General features: G+C 35.3%; 2 protein-coding genes across 6 annotated transcripts in view; one reads left to right on the top strand and one right to left on the bottom strand.

Moving 5' to 3' along the window:
- Window positions 1-87: 87 nt before the first annotated feature.
- Window positions 88-10,090, top strand: LOC106165041 (thimet oligopeptidase). Of its 2 annotated transcripts, none has more exons than XM_013543119.2 (17): window positions 88-429; window positions 1,648-1,787; window positions 2,183-2,298; window positions 3,147-3,278; window positions 3,769-3,806; window positions 4,129-4,241; window positions 4,463-4,517; window positions 4,827-4,991; window positions 5,202-5,363; window positions 6,537-6,602; window positions 6,821-6,925; window positions 7,155-7,262; window positions 7,831-7,904; window positions 8,079-8,310; window positions 8,558-8,689; window positions 9,015-9,131; window positions 9,354-10,090. In XM_013543119.2, the coding sequence occupies exons 1-17, from the start codon at window positions 133-135 to the stop codon at window positions 9,438-9,440; spliced, it is 2,139 nt and encodes a 712-aa protein (XP_013398573.2). In that variant the 5' UTR covers window positions 88-132; the 3' UTR covers window positions 9,441-10,090. The 2 variants fall into 2 exon arrangements, with proteins under 2 accessions (XP_013398573.2, XP_023931991.2); XM_024076223.2 differs by lacking the exon at window positions 7,831-7,904 and adding an exon at window positions 7,727-7,800.
- A 533-nt stretch (window positions 10,091-10,623) lies between these two features.
- Window positions 10,624-20,805, bottom strand: part of LOC106165040 (protein patched homolog 1) — a 37,584-nt gene continuing 27,402 nt past the window's right edge. For all 4 annotated transcript variants that reach the window (XM_086996501.1, XM_013543116.2, XM_013543117.2 and 1 more), the window contains 10 exons: window positions 18,808-18,953; window positions 18,475-18,649; window positions 17,959-18,239; window positions 16,590-16,727; window positions 16,260-16,402; window positions 14,077-14,176; window positions 13,525-13,794; window positions 13,193-13,292; window positions 12,737-12,830; window positions 10,624-12,112 (listed from right to left, as the gene is read on the bottom strand). In XM_086996501.1, the coding sequence (XP_086852627.1) occupies window positions 12,739-12,830; window positions 13,193-13,292; window positions 13,525-13,794; window positions 14,077-14,176; window positions 16,260-16,402; window positions 16,590-16,727; window positions 17,959-18,239; window positions 18,475-18,649; window positions 18,808-18,953 (1,445 nt within the window). In that variant the 3' untranslated portion in view covers window positions 10,624-12,112; window positions 12,737-12,738. The remainder of the gene's footprint in view (window positions 12,113-12,736; window positions 12,831-13,192; window positions 13,293-13,524; window positions 13,795-14,076; window positions 14,177-16,259; window positions 16,403-16,589; window positions 16,728-17,958; window positions 18,240-18,474; window positions 18,650-18,807; window positions 18,954-20,805) is intronic.

The raw sequence follows: 20,805 nt of genomic DNA, 5'->3' as shown, positions 1-20,805 counted from the left end.
AAATCTTTTAATATAAATAATTCAAGGTATGATTTATATTTAATTTTTTAATTTTGTCTTATCTTGTATAACATTCCCCTAGTGGCAGATGTTGACATAATTCGGTAAGCCTCGTGTGGACACGGTTTGTGCATGGCAACAAAGGTGTATCGATTACTCAGTCCATTCACAAAACCAGTACCGATTCGTGTTCGATTTAAAGTTACAAACGATTGCAATTTTCGTTATTTTACATGTAACATGTATCGTCAATTTTGTGCACAGAATCAACAAGCAGACATGGCAGCCCCTGGTAACCGTTTGAGATGGGATTTAACTGCAGAGGACATCCCTGTCAAAGCGGAGGAGTTGATCAAGAAATCCAGGGCGGTCTACGACGCCGTCGGTGCCCTTAAGCCTGATGAGATAAATTATGATAGGGTTATTAAGGTTCGTTACGTGTGGCCGTAAGTGCACTATGTTGGTTTTCATTAGTTCTTTCCACTATTTGCCGATCTTCCGCAGTTCTTGGTCAAATTGTTGCATTAGTAAGTGTCATACACTGTAAAAAGCATATGAAAAAGCATATGAAAAGAGAATCCATTACAGTTACATAATCGCATGCATGTTATGCAATCTGTGCTTAATGCATTAGCAGATATTCCAAGGTAAATATGTTTTGCGGATATACTTGCATACATATTCCAGTACACACAGTGACATACACATACAGGATATATATTATTAATTTATATTTATTTTTAATTAAATTACTTATCAAAGGTAAAAACATGGTAAATTAAAAATTAATCTTCCCCATGGCCCTCATTAAAATTACACAAATAAAAATCTGTGAAATTAGTAAAAACAATTAAATATTTTGTTAAGAGTAGCAAATATAACAATAAAACACACACACACAAACAACAATAAAAATCCCCATTTTTTCATAAAATTTATATAAACTGATTTAAAAGTTTCTTTTAAGTTTTCAAATTTCTTATGCCATTATCTAGCTTATTCAAAAAAAAAAAAAAAAAAAGCATAGAGCTGCAAACAGGCCCATTGATTAAACATCTTTATGTTTACGCTGGTATGTTTACCACCTGGCAAATGTAACTGCTGAAGATCTGGTTTGTTTCTTTGTAATACACATGTAGTAAATATTCATTATTAAAAATTACTCATGTACTTAAAGCTTTTAAAATCATTTTGAGACTTCTTTATTGTTGTAACTTTTCTAAAATTTATTCCTTCATAAATGGTGAGCCAGTAATGAGTTCAAGTCTTTAAATAGATTAAAAGAGGATTTTTTTTTTTTTTGTGCCTCTGTTTCTGGTATGATTTATAGATTTTTGGACTACTGCCCCAAACAGTGGAGCAGTAGTGTACTAGCTAGTAGGTGAGGGATTTTATGTGCATTATAGAAAAGTGTTCTTGTTTCTACTGGGAGTTTGCACCTGCAATTTACTGTCCACTGTCTTTTTTCATTTTCTGTATATTAATATTTCATGATATGTCATCACATATGGTTTTTTCAGAGCTCACATGGTCAATTTGTTTTCCATTAATAGTATCATTCAGGAAGGTTAAAATCAGGAATAGTAGATGTTTAAGACTAATGATTTTGAATTTATATTTTATTTATTTCATATTTCAATTCTCTAGGCTCTTGCTGACAACAATCGTGAATATGCAGTTGAGCGCAACATGATAGATTTTATTCAGAATGTGTCGGCAGACAAAGCACTCAGGGATGCCAGTGTGGCAGCAGATAAGAAGATATCAGAGTTTGATGTAGAAACAAGGTACCATGTAGACTAATTGCTTTTTATTTACTAGCACTACACTGCCTATGTTATTGAAGTTCAAAATAAAGACTTTAGATCTTTTAATATTTTTACCTTTTATGTAAATCCAAGTATGACAAGTCTTTTCTAATATAAGGCTTCGTTCACATGGAAAGTCTATTTTCTAAAAATCTATTTTCTATTCGCAGTATATCTTGTGATCACGGTCTGTGCCCTAAATATCCCGCGGCGTAATTGAACGAAGCCTAAGTGTAATATAAGTATGCTTTTTCTTAATTACCAAACAACTTACTAAGATAATTCAATAGAAAAATATACTATTTCCTGGCAATCAGAAGTAAACTTGTGTCCTGCCACATGCACAAATATATCAAATATATCTTATCTTCCAGCATGAGAGAAGATGTGTTTAAGGTTCTGCTAGAGTTTGAGAAAAGGCATGGATCAGAACTTGAGGGTGAGGCCAAGAGATACCTGGAGAAACAGATCAAGCTGGGGAAAAGGAATGGTAAGATCTATAGGCTCTTTTCATATTGTGCAATACCTTTTTCTTTTTCATACCATTTAGAGATGGACAACTATATATGTTGAATGCCCCAATTTTAGTTTGCCCTTAGTCAGCCTTCCAATGTAAGCCAAAATCAGGACATCCACTAGTTCAGCACCTGTGCCATATGCAGAAACTGCCAGTCCGATCTGTCATGACCGAGAAAATTTGTCTGGATTGGTAAAAAATTGGACTTGGTCGGTCCAAAGGACCAACAAGATTTTAAAGAGCAGCAAATGTGAATTTACAGTTATCATTTGATATACTTCACTAATAAAATTATATAAAACCCAAAGCGCTTTTTCCCTTCCATTTCAAACCTATCACAAACAAAGTAAGCACCCCTAATCATACTGGTAGTATTTGTCTCAAAGGAAAAGGGTGATTTTTGGTCCGACAAAAACCCATTCGGTCCGACAAATTTTTCATTACTGCCAGTCCAAATGTCCGGCCATTCTGAAGTTTTCAGCATGTCTGCATATGTTATGAGCACATTGAGACAAAGTAGGGCATGCCAAGATGTGTAGTTACTCTGTAGTTACTCTTGAAAGTACTTCTTGTCTTCACATACAAAAAATATCAAATGTCAAGACTTGCTTGCCATTCGGCATGCTTCTTTTCAACTCCCTTGCTATAGTTACATGTATTTTATTAATGCTGTTTTTGATACATTTAAAGAAGTAGGCCAAAACATGACGGCAATTAAGATTAAGGTGTGAAATGAAAAAGTAAATGTTAAATACACCATAGCATTTTAGATATCAGTGTTGAGTTTTATGAAAAAAGTCTGATGATCCAATATATTTTAGGTCTCCATCTTCCTAAGGATGTCCAGGACAAGATAAAAGAAATCAAGAAACGGATGAGTGATCTGAGCATAGACTTTAATAAGTACTGTAATGAGGAGAACACAATACTTGAATTCACTGCTGAAGAACTAGGTAACTTATTGAAATTATATGGTACATATATTAATGTAAAATATCAACTGGCTTTCAGAATAAATTGACCAATGTTGCATTTTGAATATAGATTACTTTGTGATAGTTATATCCCAGCAGGCACACAACGTTGATTCAACGTTGAATCAACGTTGTGTGCCTGCTGGGATGTTATTCTTTTGACCTTCCTCAACTATTGATTTTACCCATCTGATGTTCTGATCAGTTGGAGATGATTTGTTGTGTGTCATGTTTAAACATTGGAAAGTGAAAGTAACAGGATTTAATATATATGCCACTGATGATGCTTTTGCATCATGTAGCTAGCTATGGTTCTCTGGGTAGCTTTGTCAATTTTGTATAGCTATGTCATAGAGATATAATGTTAAATGTTAAAGATATAATGTTAAATGTCAAAAGGCCTTTAAACCTTGTAATAACCAAATCAATAACAGGTTGAAAGTTATATGAGTATTTTTGTCGGTTTTAGTTGGACTACCAGATGACTTCATCAATGGACTTGAAAAGGTAATTATGTTTTTATATTTGTGCAAAATAGTGTACAAGAGTGTGTTATAAGATAAGGAAGAGGATTTTTTCCCTTAAGACCATATATTGAATAGTGAATACCATTGTGAATAGACCCTAGATACATGTACTATGTACCTAGCAAATGTTAGAATGAGTGAGTCACTGACTGGGAGGAAATGCCATCATATAGTACGTAATTGTATGTACATGAGGTTTGGATGGAATTAGATTTGAATAATTAAAGAAGTTATGGTTCATAAGATGTCTTGACTTCATATTACATAGAATGATAATTGATACTGTATTTCCCATATTTCAGACTGAGGAAGGGAAGTGCAAAGTGTCCCTAAAGTACCCTCACTACTTCCCATGTATGAAAAAGGCCAGGAATCCTGAGACTAGGAAGAGACTGGAGACAGCTTTCAATACCAGGTATGGTTTAGAGTGATCTGTGTAATTAGAACATATATGAGAGAAAAATGCCAAACATATTAAAGAGAAAAATGCCACATGGTGAGAGAGGTGTATGTACATGTATCAATTACATTTTCTTTCTTGTGGATAATTTACATTTAGAAGCTTCATTATTTATTGAATTGTGGCCTTTCATATTTATCATTGTGATATTTAAACAAAGGAAATAATATTTGCAGGTGTATGAAAGAGAATACTCCAATTTTGGAAGAACTTGTTGAGCTGAGACATAAGGTAACATTTGGCTTTATTGTGAATTGTTGTTAATATAAGTATTCAGAATTTATGCTTGACAGTATGGTATTATTTTAAATATATAGTAATGTATGGTATAGTTTATATATTGAAGTGCTTATTAAAAGACTGCAGAGATTGTTGTATTATTACATATACCACCCCTGTATACATTGATAATGAGTGGTGGTGTGCTGTTCAAAGCAATTATTTGCATTATTTCATTTAAAGTGTAGGGGAGCCAAGAGTTATCTTATTGACAACAACATGCATGCTCATAGCAAGTTTTTCTTTTGTTTGATTTTCCAGAAAGCAGAGCTTCTTGGTTTCCCCAACCATGCTGCATTCATCTTAGACATGAGAATGGCCAAGACACCAGAGAGAGTGGAGACCTTTCTGAAAGATTTAGCTGTCAAGCTTCAACCATTGAAAGATCAAGAGATGAAGGTGTTCATGGAGTACAAGAAAGAGGAGGTAGTGTGCAATTTAAATGATAAATGCTGAGTGTTCACAATGTTTTGCATTTCTAATTTTGTCAGCCAGTCATGTTCCTGCACTTTAATACCACACTGACAATAATTTGTCTTTTTAAAACGTACTTAGTAAATATAATGAATATGGTAGAGATTAGCAAAATTTTGATTTGAGAAGAATGCATTTATGTGTGAACCTTTGTGATTTCAGTGTGAGAAATATGGCTATGAATTTGATGATAAGTTCAACATGTGGGACCTTCGTTACTACATGAGCATGGTTGAAGAGAGGCAGTACACAGTGGATCATACAAAACTCAAAGAATACTACCCTCTGCATGTAGTCACTAAGGGATTGTTGGAAATATACCAGGTCAGTGAGCTCATTGCTTATCTTATTGGTTTTGCTGTACTTCTGAAACTTGTACGAAAACTAGTGGTTTTATTTGTGAATTAAGCATTTTGATTACTGTTGGTCTGAATGAAAATCTGCCAGTATGGATATCTGCATTCACCCCAACTGATCGTTCGTTATCATTCTCCTGAGATTTGAATAAGATCGCATTCACAACGATTTAAGCCAGGCTTTACAAATCCTGAAACTAAATATGGCGGACGTACATGAAAGGAAAACCGCCTAATCTTTTAATAGTTTCTCCGCCTCTCACACGCCTCCCCACACGTCGGCCCTGCGGGATACAGTCATTAAATCTCGGCTCCGTTCGCCATACGGAAGCGACCTGAGAAAAAGAAATGAATTGGCTATGAATCGGGATCAAAATCATGAAAACAGTTCGATCAGGCGTAGGGAACAAGGCAAACATCAGCATCAGAACGAACTGCGCCCTCTGACAAGACTGCATACGTCTACTGGGGCTAGGTATCTCCATGAATATCTCTGGTGACATTATCTCCGTAGATAGCCGATTCATTGCTGCTCTACGGGCCAATTCATTTCTTTTTCATCTCTGTTTTGAGAGATAATAGAACAGAAGAGATTTTTTCCTTCGATCGCCTCCATGCTTTCTTCACCTCGAGTTTAATTGATGAGCATGCGCACTTAATATTTCTCAGGTCGCTTCCACATGGTGAACGGAGCCGAGATTTAATGACTGTACCCCGCAGGGACGACGTGTGGGGAGGCGTGTGAGAGGCGGAGAGACTATTAAAAGATTAGGCAGTTTTCCTTTCATGTACGTCCGCCATATTAGTCTCAGGATTTGTAAAGCCTGGCTCAAATCGTTGTGAATGCGATCTAACATCATGTAATAATATTTCCTGCTTTTATCTTGAATATTCTTTGCCTAAACATGCATGATGTTGATGGCAATTATTTTATGGCATGAACTGGGGAATTTCTACCACGTCTGTCTGATGATGAAGTTGATAGCTATATACAAATGAAGTTTGGATATCATATATAGTTGAAATCAACATATGTTGTGTATTACTGCTTTTGCCTCTTTTTTTAAAATGAGATAATCTATACATTTGGATATGTGATTTTTTAAATATTTTTAAAATATATATATATCTTTTCTTACAGGAGCTACTTTGCTTGAAGTTTGAAGAAATCCCCAACCCCAAGGTTTGGCATGAAGATGTCAAAATGGTAAAAGATATGTTTTTATTATTTTCCTATAAGTCAGTCTCTTTAAACAGTTAGGTTTTGAGACACAAACAGAGTCAGTACATAAAAATTTTTCTAAGCAAAGTGTATCGTTGAATTCTTTAACAAGCAAACAAGGTGCACTTAAAGATGGGACAGTGTAGTGCAAAAAACAATATAAGTAGAAAGTCTCTGATTTATTTATGTCTTTGTATTTACAGTACAGTGTGAAGGACAGTGCAAGTGGAGATCTGCTTGGTTATTTCTACCTTGACTTGTTTCCTAGGGATGGAAAGTTTGGCCATGCTGCATGCTTTGGACTTCAGGTGAAGACAACTGTTACAAAGATTGATAGGAATAAGTGCATCTGTGTAAATATGGAAATGTTTTAGTTATTTATGAACTTTCATGTTCATTAGTCCTTTTAAGATTTTTATACTTTGGCAAATTTATCCTTTCATTACCATTCTGATAATTCACACTCTTTCAGGCTTGTCTGTATTGGTCTGTCTTTATACAAAGTGAAATGTTTTTTGTTCTCTGTTTTCCCCTTAGGCTGGTTGTATGGGTGGAGATGGCAAACGTCAGGTAGCAGTGGCTGCCATGGTAGCAAACTTTACAAAACCAACCCAAGATCAGCCATCTTTACTTGAGCATGATGAGGTAAAGATGTACTCTAGAAAAAAAGCATTATTAGTTGCCTCATTCATGTTATGGTTATGCTAACCAAAAATGCACCAACATTTCATTTTATCAAATGGTGAAAGAAGTGTCCATTCATTGATAATGCCAACATTATGTTTCGATGAACACAAGTTGTGAAGTGACACGTTGATTACACAAATCAATTCCTTTCTTCAAAAATGAATTATAATTATGTGTCTGAGGCAGTTTTGTCATGCATGTTTGCTGAAGCCATGGTTCTGATAGAATATTTGTCAATTAATATTGGTCAATATAGCATCTCAACAACGCCACAGTTTGTAAAATAGTAGTTTTTTTTCTGATGACTTGTTAAATTGAAGTCAAAAGATAAAACATTCACTAAAGCTTGAGAATATGCCATCCTACATATTGATGACCAGAAGGGAGAACAACTAAGACATTTATGTGTTCTGTGTTCTCAGGTGGAGACATATTTCCATGAGTTTGGTCATGTGATGCATGATATATGTGGACAGGCTGACTTTGTCATGTTCAGGTAGGATAACTGTTGGTATTTCTGTTTTAGGTAGAAACTTTCTTTCACGAGTTTGGTCATGTAATGCACCAGCTTTGTGCTAAAGCAGACTTCAAAATGTTCAGGTAAGCTGTCCATAAAAACATAAAAACAAATGATATATTGTAGCAATTAGTTGCATATGGTTAAAGAGGCACAGTGAACTAAATCTCTGCTTGAAATAATTGTGAAACAGACAAAGCTGGACAGAAGCTATTGTATTGAATTTACAATAAAGAAGTAAATTTTACCATTGCTAGTGGCACTAGTGTGGAACGTGATTTTGTGGAGGCACCATCACAGATGTTGGAGAATTGGTGCTGGGAGAAGGAACCTTTGCAGCGCATGTCTGCTCATTACAAGGACAACAGTCCCATTCCAGATGACCTTATGGAAAAACTTACCAAGTCCCGTAAAGCAAATGCTGGCATTTTCAATCTTAGGCAGATTGCATTGGCAACATTTGATCAAAATATCCACACCCGTGCAAAGGTACATGTTGATAGTTGCTAGGTTTTACACCCTAAAATATGCATTTGCAAAGCTTTGACAGAAAATATTTTCTCATTGTTACTTCATATATTGCAGTTCATTGAATTGTTTTTATAGGCTGAAAATTTAATATAGTATATTATAGACAATTGTTCTCTTAAGACTTGTTCACTAATATCAGTCTTACATTCTTGCTAATTTTTAATCAGTTATCTTGATATTAAAATACCTTCTTATTTCCTTTTAGGCAGATACTGCAACGTTATTTGCAGAACTGACTCAGGAAATCATGAACATTCCCTCCACTCCAGGTACTAACATGCCTGCAGCTTTTGGCCATTTGGCAGATGGCTATGATGCACAGTATTATGGCTACATGGTGCGTATTGTCTTCTGCAGATGTTGTCCTTATTGCTATAAAATGTATACTCTGTATTATTGAATTATAAGGTTCAAAAAGTTGAAGCTCTAGTGGGCTGTGACAAGGGCACCCTAATGTTGCAGAGGGAAACTATACAGATTTGCACTGCTTTAGAGAAGCCCGTTAGCACATTATAGAACCTTTCTTCACATATCAGCTTAAAAATTTATAAATCATGATTTTCACATGGTTGTTCTATATTTATTGATAAATGAGCTATGCTAATTAATTATTTAGAGTAAAATTTGAAAACTGTATCAGTTCAAGTTTTTTGTTGTTTTAGTGGAGTGAGGTGTTCAGCATGGACATGTTCCACTCTCGCTTCAAGAAGGAAGGCATAATGAACCCCAAAGTTGGCATGGACTACAGGAACTATATACTCAAACCAGGTGGCTCTGTTGTAAGTTTAGACTGAACTAGATAATTTCATCAAATCAACTTACTTGTGGCATCATTGGTAAATTACTAGTACCCCATTTTTCTGATGTTGAATTTTAAAAAACATTTCAATAATGCAATCTTGTCATTTATTTTAAAAATTGGTTGAGGTTAACAGTTTGAATTGGCTCTTGATTGATCTCTAACTAGAACAAATATTGTAATATATATTTTTGTTTACTAGGATGGTGATGTGTTACTGAAAAATTTCCTGGGCAGAGAACCAACCCAAGAGGCCTTCCTGATCAGCAAAGGATTGTCCTTGGACTGAGGTGTCGATGCTGGGAACTGACTCAATAGATTTCCTTCAGGAGTGATTGTAAGGCTCTGAACAGGAATTTTCTACAATAGTCAATAAATGACACAAAGAACTTACTCTGTGTACTCATTCAAGATGATGTCTGCAGTTCTAGATGTATTATATATATTTAGAAACTTATTCTAGGATATTTCCATTTTTTCTGAGATTGGTAAATGGTCTGTTGCATAAATGTCATTTTGGTAAACTAAGGCTGCAAAAATTCCGTATCATTGGTGTTTAAGATTCAGTTATTTATAATTGGAGGCTATGTGAAATGTCAGTACATAAAACCTGTTCTTCCATACTTCTCTTAATTGAAAATAGAGGACTTAAATATTTTTCATGACATGACTACATACTGTCTGATCGCTGTTTGAATTAAGCTTTTGTGAAAACTTTTTCCATAGTACAATAACAATGATAAGTTTCGTTTTAGAGAAAAAAAGGTCAGAATATGGTATCACACTTTCGGCCATGATCAGGGAAACCTTTTACAGGGTTTATTCCAACAATTCTTTATAACCAAACATGAAATCATGTTAAAATTGTTGAATTGGTCTTAACAAAAAATCTGTTTAAATGTTATCCTATGTCCAATAAAAACCTTCTTCTTTTTCAAAGCGTACAATTCAAATGTTCTGAATGAATTGCTGTTCCATTTTCTAGATAAAAGAGCAACCATGGTTGCCTTCAATCTGTCAATCTCAAGATACACCATGTCACCCTTCACGTGCAATTTTAATTCTTTTTATTTTTTGCTTTGGTGGGCTGAGGCAGAGTCTTCAAGAGGAAGTTGTTAAAAAGTGCGATGTTCAGTGACATGGTATATGTTTCACTTCATTATAAGACTGCTGTGTTTACAAGGCAGACAATAGTTTAGAATGAGATTTCCCTGCAGGGCTTGGCAAGCTTCTGTAACAGTTGTCTTAATCACTATTTGCTTAGAAACACTTACTTGGTGGGAAACCAGGACCAAGTACTATTCAAATCTTTTTGTGCACACTTATTCTATTATTTTACCAGAGAAACCGATAGCAACTGCAAAGGGGTATTTACAACTTCTAATTAGTCCATGTTCTCTTGACAGCCTGTCCTACAGGGCCATAGGTTTCACATGGTGAAATATCCACAAACAATAAGAAACTTAAGAACATTTCATATTCATAAAATATTTTTATTTTATCATTCGTCTTTTTTGCATAGTTAAAATGAATTGATGGGTGAACACATAACCAATACCTTCTGCTCCTACACCAGTACTTGTTATGCTAAATCCTAAGACAAGATGGCAAACTGCAAGTGACACCATCTGTCTGGTGATCTGCATGGCTAAAATACTAGCATAATTACTTTTTCCATATTCTGACTTTCTGCTATCACAGTCTCAGAGTTTGTACACAATGTAAATATATTAAAGTGTAATTACAAGGATTCTGGAGGTTTTTCAACTTTCTTCTGTAAAATCTTGGGGCATGAAATCAACTATAGAAGGCAACTATAAAAATATTTGAAAAAAAATTTATGCAAATACAGAGAACTTTGTTTCACTGACTACAGAGTTTGATTGCAGCTGTGTGATCAGCCACACATTTCATACTATAAATAATAACAACAATAATAATACAACCCGTTCTACTCGTAAATATGGGTGCCCCTAATCAAAACAAGGCACAACCCATTCTACTTAAACTATGGGTGCCCCCCAGTGAACACAAAGGTGGTCCATCTACTCCAACCGGACACACTGTCATAGGGCAGTGCTGCTCATAATACAACAAGTGATATTACACACAGAGTTGGCTATGTGCCAACAAGACTTAATTATTAAAATGGTGATTTCAGTTTGAATTTACATAAGTATACATTTAAAATATAATGTACATGTAAAACATGTCTTAGCCACACCTTAGTCAAACTGACAATGCAGCACTGCAGCTGGCTCACTGGGTGGCATTACTCAAGACGAGCCACTTATATTATGACATAAAATATGTGTAAAAAAAAACTATGATGATGATGCTACTGGTACCATAAAGTAAAACTAAATCTTATGAATCTATGAAAACTATACAAATATAACAAAAATAAAATAATCTCTATGAAAAGAGACCAGATAAAAATATGGCAACATTCACCATGCTACCTATTCATATCCCATTGACAAATAAATACTTAGTGGTCAATAAACCTCAAAGTACTGAGTATTTGACAGTACTTGATACTTCATACATGAGTATTTTACAATGTGGAAACACTACATACACACTTGAGTATTTAACACTTAATTCACATGAATAAGCAACAGTTAATACACACCAGTATGTAACAGTTAATACACATGAGTATATTACAGTTAACACACGAGTATTTTACATTCCTGTATTGGTACCTGGGAACTAGTTAAATCAGCTGACACACAACTGATGCCCTCTTTCAGCTTACATAATACAATACACTGTACAAACAGATATATAGCATCTGTGTATATACACTTCTGTATAAAACAAGGACATTAAATTACACATAACAACCTATATAAAAATTAAATTAAGTCCATACACAAAGAATATTGCTTTCACTGTGAGGTCCAGCACCAAAGAGTGGTAAATGGATGGTGTGACATCAGACACTGCTCAAACAACCTGAAATAACAAAACAAAATCTTATAAATCTGTCTGGAAATCTTTTTACTATCATCCAGTTGGATTTAATCAAGATTCACAAGGTGTTTGTGATTATCCCTTTTTACGTGAAGCTTTTTAAAACATAAATAAAAATTCCCATGCATTTAACTGTCACTCAAAGGGCAACATGCACTTGATAATTCTACATCCTTAACACCATTTTAGCCTTGGGAGATGTTAAATTTGTGTGTAGGCACAGGTTACTTTCACACCTTTATCTAGCTTCCAGGCAAATAAACCCAGGACATCTCTAGACACATCTCTAGACATGTTCCATTATTTGAACAGATGCTTTGGAAAGACATCCAATATTTTGTAATAACAATTACTAAGACATTTAAGTAATAGAAATCACGACTGCAACCAAGCTGAGCTTGTTCTGTCTTGTTTTCATTAGTCATGAAAACATAAACATCACTGGGGAACCCGTCTCTGCCAGACTCTGTCAATTTGGAGGGAAATTGAAACAAGAACTATGTACTCTCTTAAAATGGTTATCTGATTTTTTATTTTCCAGATTCTAAATCTGTGCTTGAATGTTTTTTTGGTCCTTAAAGACTTCCATTTAATAATCTTACTTACTGTTATGACTTGTTGCTTGAATCAGAATCTGACCCTTCCAATTCCTTTAACTTCCTTCTTTTACTTTTGTAACTGTGTTCTTGGTCTACTGTACCTGAAACATGACAAAAGGTTTTTCTTAACACATCCCTATCCCACCTTCCATAATCATTATTTATCACAATCACCTTTATATAACAATACACTCCTTATAAGGGGCAGAATTGTTAATCATCATCTCTATATCATTCCCTAATTTATCCATTCAGGATGCCTTATCACACAATTTAGACAGTTATTGCATTAACACAGGAGAAAATGGCTACACTTTTCATCCTTGATGTAAAACTGAATGCAACTAACCAACAAATAATGGGCACAATGCAGTATAAGTTAACCCAGTGCTTAATGTTGGTATTGTATCAGTGTTATGATGTTCCTTCACTGTAACTGGATAATGCTGTTACTGTAGCTTACCTGGTACAGGATGATGTACTTCTACTTTTACTGTAGCTTTCGTCCTCACAGTAGTGACATGGCGGATACCCTGTGAAGACTGGGGTAATGAAGAAGTGTTCTGGAATTCAACAATGGAACATCTAGTTTTACAGCATACCGTAATATACATCCAACTTCAAACATTCTTATATATAGGAAAATGCTAAATATCTTCAGCTCTATGGAGATCTCAGTGGTTAAATGTTGTCATTCAAGCTATTTTTCCTTACCACATTATAAAAGTGAACCATAATATAAATATGGAAAGTTTGAGAATAATTACATTTCAATCCACCATATTATCTACTTACATTTTTATTACTACTGCTACTTGAAGTACTACTACAAGAAGCTGGGGTCCCTGAATCTGCCCCAATGGTCGTCTCTACAACCACTTCTGGTGAAACTATGATCTCATGTGATGAATACTGCGTAGGTTCTTCGGATATAGTGGTAAGTGATATGTCTGAAGGCATTCTTGGATACACCCTGCGACTGAGGGCACGAGGGGGACGCTGGGGTGGGGGTGTGGCTTCTGGGGTTGGGGTGGATAATCTATCTGGATTGTCTTTAGGTTGAACCTAAAAATACAAATTCAAAGTGAAATTAGTTGCCAACTAATGTTCAAAATAGTTAAACTCTATGACTTTTAATATTTGTAAAGGCTCTTTCTTAGTAACTCCCTGCACTGTGCTATATATTGCAGGAAATTCTTTAATTGTCATGGTATGGATTTTTGCACATTTTCTTTAACATCAACACAATTTGTACAAGACACGAGGTCAAATGTGTGAAATAACTGTGTAGAACTGACATTTTAAAAGCAGTGGCAACTGTTAAAATTATTACTCAAAACCTCTCACCTCTCCCTTAGGTCCAAATATTGAGAGCAGCACTGGCAGCAATATCAGTCCATTCAGCACACCTAGCACAACCAGCGCAGTCAGCACATTGAAAAAATACCTGAAACAAAAAAGATCATAATGAAGGATACAATCATAATTGGGTCTCCTCAACTTCTATAGTTTCTTTATTTTTAATGAGGTCAACAAAAAAGAATGTAACTGTCCTGTTGAAATATGTTAAATGCCTGATGTTGTAATGAAATCCCCTGGCACTTTTATTATATAAGGTGCCAGCTCTGTACATCTTCAGCAAATCAAGCCTCCCTGCAGATGTGACATTTTTCATTTTAAATTGTTTTATTTGGGTGCCTATTCTTGACTGTATAAAAGCAGCAGTTTTTTCAATGATCTTGAAACTCCTCATTGTGGCAAAGGGTGCAGTTTTAAGTGAATTTTACTACCTCTCCATATAGAGCTCTAGGTGTGGATTGATGCCCTATACCCCACTGTGTGACATTTCATAAAAGTAAAGGCCCTTCCTCTGTATATTTAATAAATACATTGGAAAAGTCTTGGTCCTGGCCAAGTTTAGTTTCCATTGGGACTTAAGTACCCATAACCAAGCTTGCAAAAACATCCACAACTATAAGCAGAAATCTAGTATTACCACTTGTCTAAACATCAGCTGACACTGATGCTCGCCATACCCTCTCCCTCCATTTTTGCTGACCTCTGGGGTTTATTTGTGTAGCTGGCACTACTGCCTATCTCACCAGCACACAGACCACACAGAACACTATACACAGCCCAGCTCATCAGAAAACATGCAACATAAACACCAGAAAAATCCAGCTCTCAGCTACTGCAGCAGAATTTACACTATATATGTATTTACTAATGACAGCAAGCTTATGCTCCAGCTCCAGCATATTTGGTGGTAATAAACAGAGTCTACTGCACTAATTCCTAAACAGTACCAGCTTTGTGGCTTTCAGGAAGTTTTGTGGCTTCAGTCAATCTACTGTTGTCATAAATTTCCCAGATTTTCGTCACAAACACACACCTTTAACTGGCATGTTCCTAAGTCTCTTTTTGTTTGCAGTTATATACATAATTGTCCTCTCACTAAGATACCTTGGCAGACATAATCTGAGAAGTCTGCTCTCAATAAAATGCCTTGGATCTCAATAAATGCACCTAGCAACCCACTGCTTTCTTTGGCAAATCTGAGATGAATATAGGAAGACTGTTGAACTTTTTATCGCATAAATACAAAATCAACAGAACCCCTTCAACGTATTTGCTACCAGTGCCATATTACTTATCATTACTTTCGTAATGGCTTCAATAAAATGCATCATACTATCTGTTATGTAAAATATGTCATATCTAAGTACAACAATACCTGTTCCATCTTTTCTTCAAGTTATTTATTCCTAAGTGTTAAACTTTAATACTAAAAATTACAAGTTGCCAGCAAACACAAAGTTTTTACATATTTTGAATCACCCATTTTTAAAATTTCTCCTCAATTCTTAAAATTCCTGTACTGAGCAAATAACACTTGTCAGTGTGTTTCACCAAGTGATAAATTATTATTTGCTTAATGTCCAGGATGCAGCAAAATCTGGGTGCAGTTTTAACTACTATAAAATATGACAACCTCCCAAAGATTCGCAGCTGGGAGATGACATAAAAAATATGCGTGCTCATAAAAATGACAAAAAAGATTGTGGCAGGTTTACCCAAACCTGAAGTTATAAAATGAGCTTTGAACTATGAACTTCAACAATTTTAAAGATGAGGTACGCCTGCATGGTTCACATAAAACAGATCATAAACTGCAGTTCTTTTTTTATCACCTGAACACAACACACTCCTGCCTGGGTGGTCTCTTTCTGCTCTAATAACTACAGCATCGTGTGGTTATCACCTTTTCACTCCAAAATAGACTAGCTTACATTGGAGAACACCACCACATACAAAAGGTCTATCACATTCGACATTCTTTTAGTTAAAACCTTGATGCAGGTGATAACTTCCTTTTACATATTTACCATGATATTTTTCTTTATTCAACAGCATGAACTCTAGGACACATGAATTTATTCACACTCACTTCTTTTAAACATACAGAAGTGAACTCCTATCAAATCTAAAGCACAAAACTTTGTCTCTCCTGCCCCCAGTTCTCCACTCACCTAACAATGAAGTCAAACTCTGATCCCACCAACATGGCCACACCCAGCAGAGTAGATATGGCCCCATGAATCACTGGTGCAAACATATGCTCCAATGCAATACGCATACGCCGGTTACGGCTTCCTATGGCAGTGATGAAACCCTAAAAATACAATGACTCTTTTATGTAGATTGGATTTATAAATTAATTTAACAAAATTTATTCATCATGCTACAAAAAACAGATGCAACATGAGCATAGAGACCACAATATATACTTATAAAAATGTTTAACTCTATAATCACCTGTTTTCTATTCAATTGTGTTAATATAAAGTCAGTAAACTTACCACACATATGTGCACAGTGAACTCCACTCCAATGCCCACCGACACAATGAGAATGACAGCAGGGATGGCACTGAGCTTGATTCCAATCAGACCCATGAAACCAAAAAGTTCCACTACTATCATGGCCAGCACCATCACCTGAAAAATCCAGAAACATCTAAAAATTGTATCATATACATTATATAAAGGGAAAGGCATATTCAATGTCTTTTCTTCAATTTAACATATCTCAGATGATAATCCATTTTTTTAACTTTTGACAATTTTTTTTTTTTTGCTGAGCAAAGTATATACGGAGCACAAAGTGTCATATTATATTTAATTTTCTTTTCATTCAAGCTCTCAGTTTGTGTGGCATATGACAAGATGGCAGCACATATGAGACAAGGAAACTAACCAATGTGTGTGGTCGAGGATGGCAAGGTTGAGGAATGAGTTGGCCTGCTGAGACAACAGCATTTTGGTGTGACCAAATTACCATCACTTAGTGGGTTTTTAATAATTTGATACTTTTCATTACGAAAAAAAAAAAAAATCCAGTCTGGCACAAATGGCTGGTGGTCTACCATAGTGCTAACCCTGTGGTCAGCCTGGGGTCATCTCTCCCAGTGAGAACTACTTTTTGAACTGACCAGTGACTGCGGCTTTGACATGGGACCACACACAATATATTAACTCGCAGTGAGAACACATTATGCTATCCATTAGTGACAAGTGTGCATGTCAACTACTTTTTCGACAGTACAAAACTGTACTTAATCCTGCTAGTGAGGAATGCCCATGGACATCAGTCATATTGTCACACTGCTAACTGGTATGGTAATATAAGTTTTACTTTTATGCTTTTAAAAGTATCTATTACATAATATCTATTTCTCTTTTGTTAAGAACAATTCCAATATTGCTTCTTTATCAAGCGACGACGATTCCCTAACAAATCAAATCAAACCAACATGACTTAACGTGCTGAGCGTTTTTGTATAAGCCCTGGACTTAACAGATGACACACAGGACTCCCACCCAAGTGGATCACTTTTGACTTCATGCCCATGCATAAATAACCAATCAAGTGGTCTCCTCATGAAAAGAGGTCTAGATCAGTACTGTGGAGAGTCATGTGCTGTGTGGTATTTATCAAGTGAGCTGGATGTTAGGTCACAAGACAAGACTAGACTGCCAGTCTGGGTTACTGCAGTGACCAAAGCTATCACATCCCATCTCAGCATTGATATTGAGATATATGTGTATGTTTTAAACCTACATCCTCCAGCAGTGCGTGGTTACATAATGTTTGTCTGCTTGTGAAACATAAGTCTAGCAATACAGTAAATATTATAAGTATTGTCTTCTACACTTAATATTATCTTACCACCATAAATCCTGCCCAGGGGTTCATCAAAACCAGGGTGATCACCAGAAAAGTTACCCCCAGGACACAGATCAGAGCCAATAAGAGGTAGAAACGAAGATGCAAATACTGCTCCCAGAATGTAAATGGTATTCCTGATGGGTAAACTGCTAGTCCATTGTTTGTGTAAGAGTCACAAATTTTACGAATTTCCTCAATGGTGGCTATGACATCTTGATTGTCCACCATGTTGTTCAAGTAAAAAGGCATTTGACTGTACAAAATGGCTTGGGCTTTGGGAACTGTAAAAGAAAAGAAAATAAGGTTAGTTATCATCAATTTTTTAATCTTTCTCTGTGTGTGTGCCTTTTCTTTCATGCCTTACAAATGGGTTAACAACACCTTTTTATATGTGTACCTTAAACACCAAATATGGTCAAATGTTACCATCCTTTATCTTAAAAACCAAATACAGTCAAATTTTACATATATTTGTACCAGTAAACATTACAAGCATTTAATTAATTTATTACATACTTCTCAGTTCCATCTGGTCTGAAGGATCGTAGACCCAGTGTTGAGGTTCAGGTTTGATCTCTGCCATAGATGCATCATAGGCCAAGGCATCATTGGTAACCCAGGCAGTAAGGTAATTGTAGAAAGCTTGAGGGTTGATAATGCCTTGATCATTTACAAGTCTGCTAGTGGCAGCCTAAAAACAACAAGTACACAATTATTTCTTTTTCTTTCTTCATTAGATTTTATTTCATAAACAACACATTGTAGTCTATTCTGTATGTTATTTCCAGTATTGCATAAAACATGGTTCCCTGCACACAAAAATATTTAAGAGTGAAAAACATGTCTTACCTGTTCTTTCCTGTATGGGTCATCCACATCCCCTGTCTGTATCAGTAACAAATATCCTAATCTGCCTTCCTCTGTGGAGTTTGCAAACCAGCCATCTGTGGTAATGCAGCCACTACTCCAGTCTTGATCAAATGCCAGCTGTAAATCTACAAAGAGTAAGGGGTTTTACTATGCTACAGTTTTCATGATAAAGTTTAAAGATAAATCATACTTTTCCTCATCAAAGTACAATCTATGTTTAAGTAATAACCAATCAATTTCATTTCTCCCTTGGTAATTGAAAAAACTTTAAAAACTTTGAAAAAATCTTCTAATATACCATGAATTTGGTGACAAGTTCATTAGGCCAAAGCAAAACATACCCAAGTTACCTCATAAAACAAATCATTAAAAATGCCCACTTCTTCCTTCACAACAAATTTCTTGAACATGTTCTCATAACCTGTGCATCCTAATCCTACTTAAATTGTACCTAACTGTCCTAAAATACTTATTTTAAAACTTTTTTTGATACTTAAAAACCCATCCCCTGTATCAATGAACAGTCCAAAAACATTTCTGCTGACTGGAACTAAAACAACTTTGTTTTTTCAATACATTATTTTTAGATAGGAAATAAATTGTTTCAAGTTTATCTCAGTGAAATGATTCCATAAATATTTTAAATGACTGGAAACTTAGCAAGATGGGTTCTTCAAAATACTTTATTTTTAGATAGAAAGTTAATGGTTTCAATCTTATCTTACTGAAATGTTCTCCTAAATATTTGAAATATGTGTTATTCAAATAACACTGTAAGTGAAAACATTGAACGAAGCCCCTCCCATCTTACACCAAGACTTTGTTACTGCCTAAATTTGACTTCTCTATTTTTTTCATCAGTTCTTAATTGCCAGGTCTTGATAACAATAGGGCGTGATTGAAATGTGTCAAACAACACGCCCGCTTTAAGAACTTCTGTTCTCTGTTCTTGTTTAAGGTGTGACCCAAAAGTTGCTATGTGATATGATAAACTAATTTTTGAGAAAAGCAATATGTTGCCAAACAATGCAAGCATGTGTTATTTCTAAGAAATGAAAACCCCCAATTCCAACAAAATCAATTTCAACTACTTTTGCTCCAAGTTTTTCTTTTAGTAGATGGTGTAAATAAAACTAAAAATACATAATTTGTGGCAAAAAAGAACTTGCTTTGAGTTAAACCTAAGGTGGCCTTTTATTTTTTTCCCCAGCATTTCTGCCCCAGTGTTATTAGTATACAAAGCCCAGTCTTACACACTTTTTCATTCATGCTTTAAACCAGTCTACTCCCGACTGGTTAAGTTCCACTGTATTACTATGGAGATGAAGAAAAAAAGTGCAGAAAGTGCACTGTGCCTTGTAAGCACCATGCCAAAATGGCAATCACTTGGGGAACTTGAATGGAAGCATGGAATTTGAACTTAGTGTGTGGTCTCACATTTCTTAATAGTGTGAATAGCAGAAACAAAAAGATACTTTAATGTACAACTATGCAAAACTATTCTAACGATTGACTCTCATTGAGAAAGTTCAATTTTTAAGATAACAAGCGGCTGAATGCAGACAAATAATGAAAATGTTTGAGTACCCCAACAATTCACTGTAAGAACTTGGTTGTGCAGATCCCAAGGTGTACACAAAGTCATGTGTACCTGAACTGTCAGAAACTTAAGTGGCACACATCTAATGGTTTCATCTGCCACAGCTGCTTGACCAAACAGAATACAGGGAAATTGGTAGCCCATTAGGGAGCACTCAAGTCAAAGTCACTCTCAAACCCACAGATACAGTTTCTTACAAATTGCTTCGTGTGTGGCTGACATTGCTGACTATTCAATTTTTTCTCATAAAAAATTTTGAACCACTTCATACTAGTACTTTTTTTCATTTATTTGGAGAATAACTGTCACCATAATTTTATTCCTCAAGTTTAAACATATTACATCTTTGTCAGCAAGTCAGTTAATTTTGACACCCG

The sequence above is a fragment of the Lingula anatina genome, chromosome 1 (assembly GCF_051362555.1).
Source record: "Lingula anatina isolate TDL-2025a chromosome 1, LinAna3.0, whole genome shotgun sequence".
NCBI classification, from domain to species: Eukaryota; Metazoa; Brachiopoda; class Lingulata; order Lingulida; family Lingulidae; genus Lingula; species Lingula anatina.
This window is presented reverse-complemented; position numbering and strand designations above follow the sequence as displayed.

Excerpts from the sequence above, each read along its gene's own strand:
- LOC106165041 (XM_013543119.2), top strand. The coding sequence starts at position 133 with ATGGCAACAAAGGTGTATCGATTACTCAGTCCATTCACAAAACCAGTA. Across the intron at positions 3,279-3,768 it reads ATTCACTGCTGAAGAACTAG|TTGGACTACCAGATGACTTC; the intron begins GTAACTTATTGA and ends TGTCGGTTTTAG. Across the intron at positions 7,263-7,830 it reads CTTTACTTGAGCATGATGAG|GTAGAAACTTTCTTTCACGA; the intron begins GTAAAGATGTAC and ends TTTCTGTTTTAG.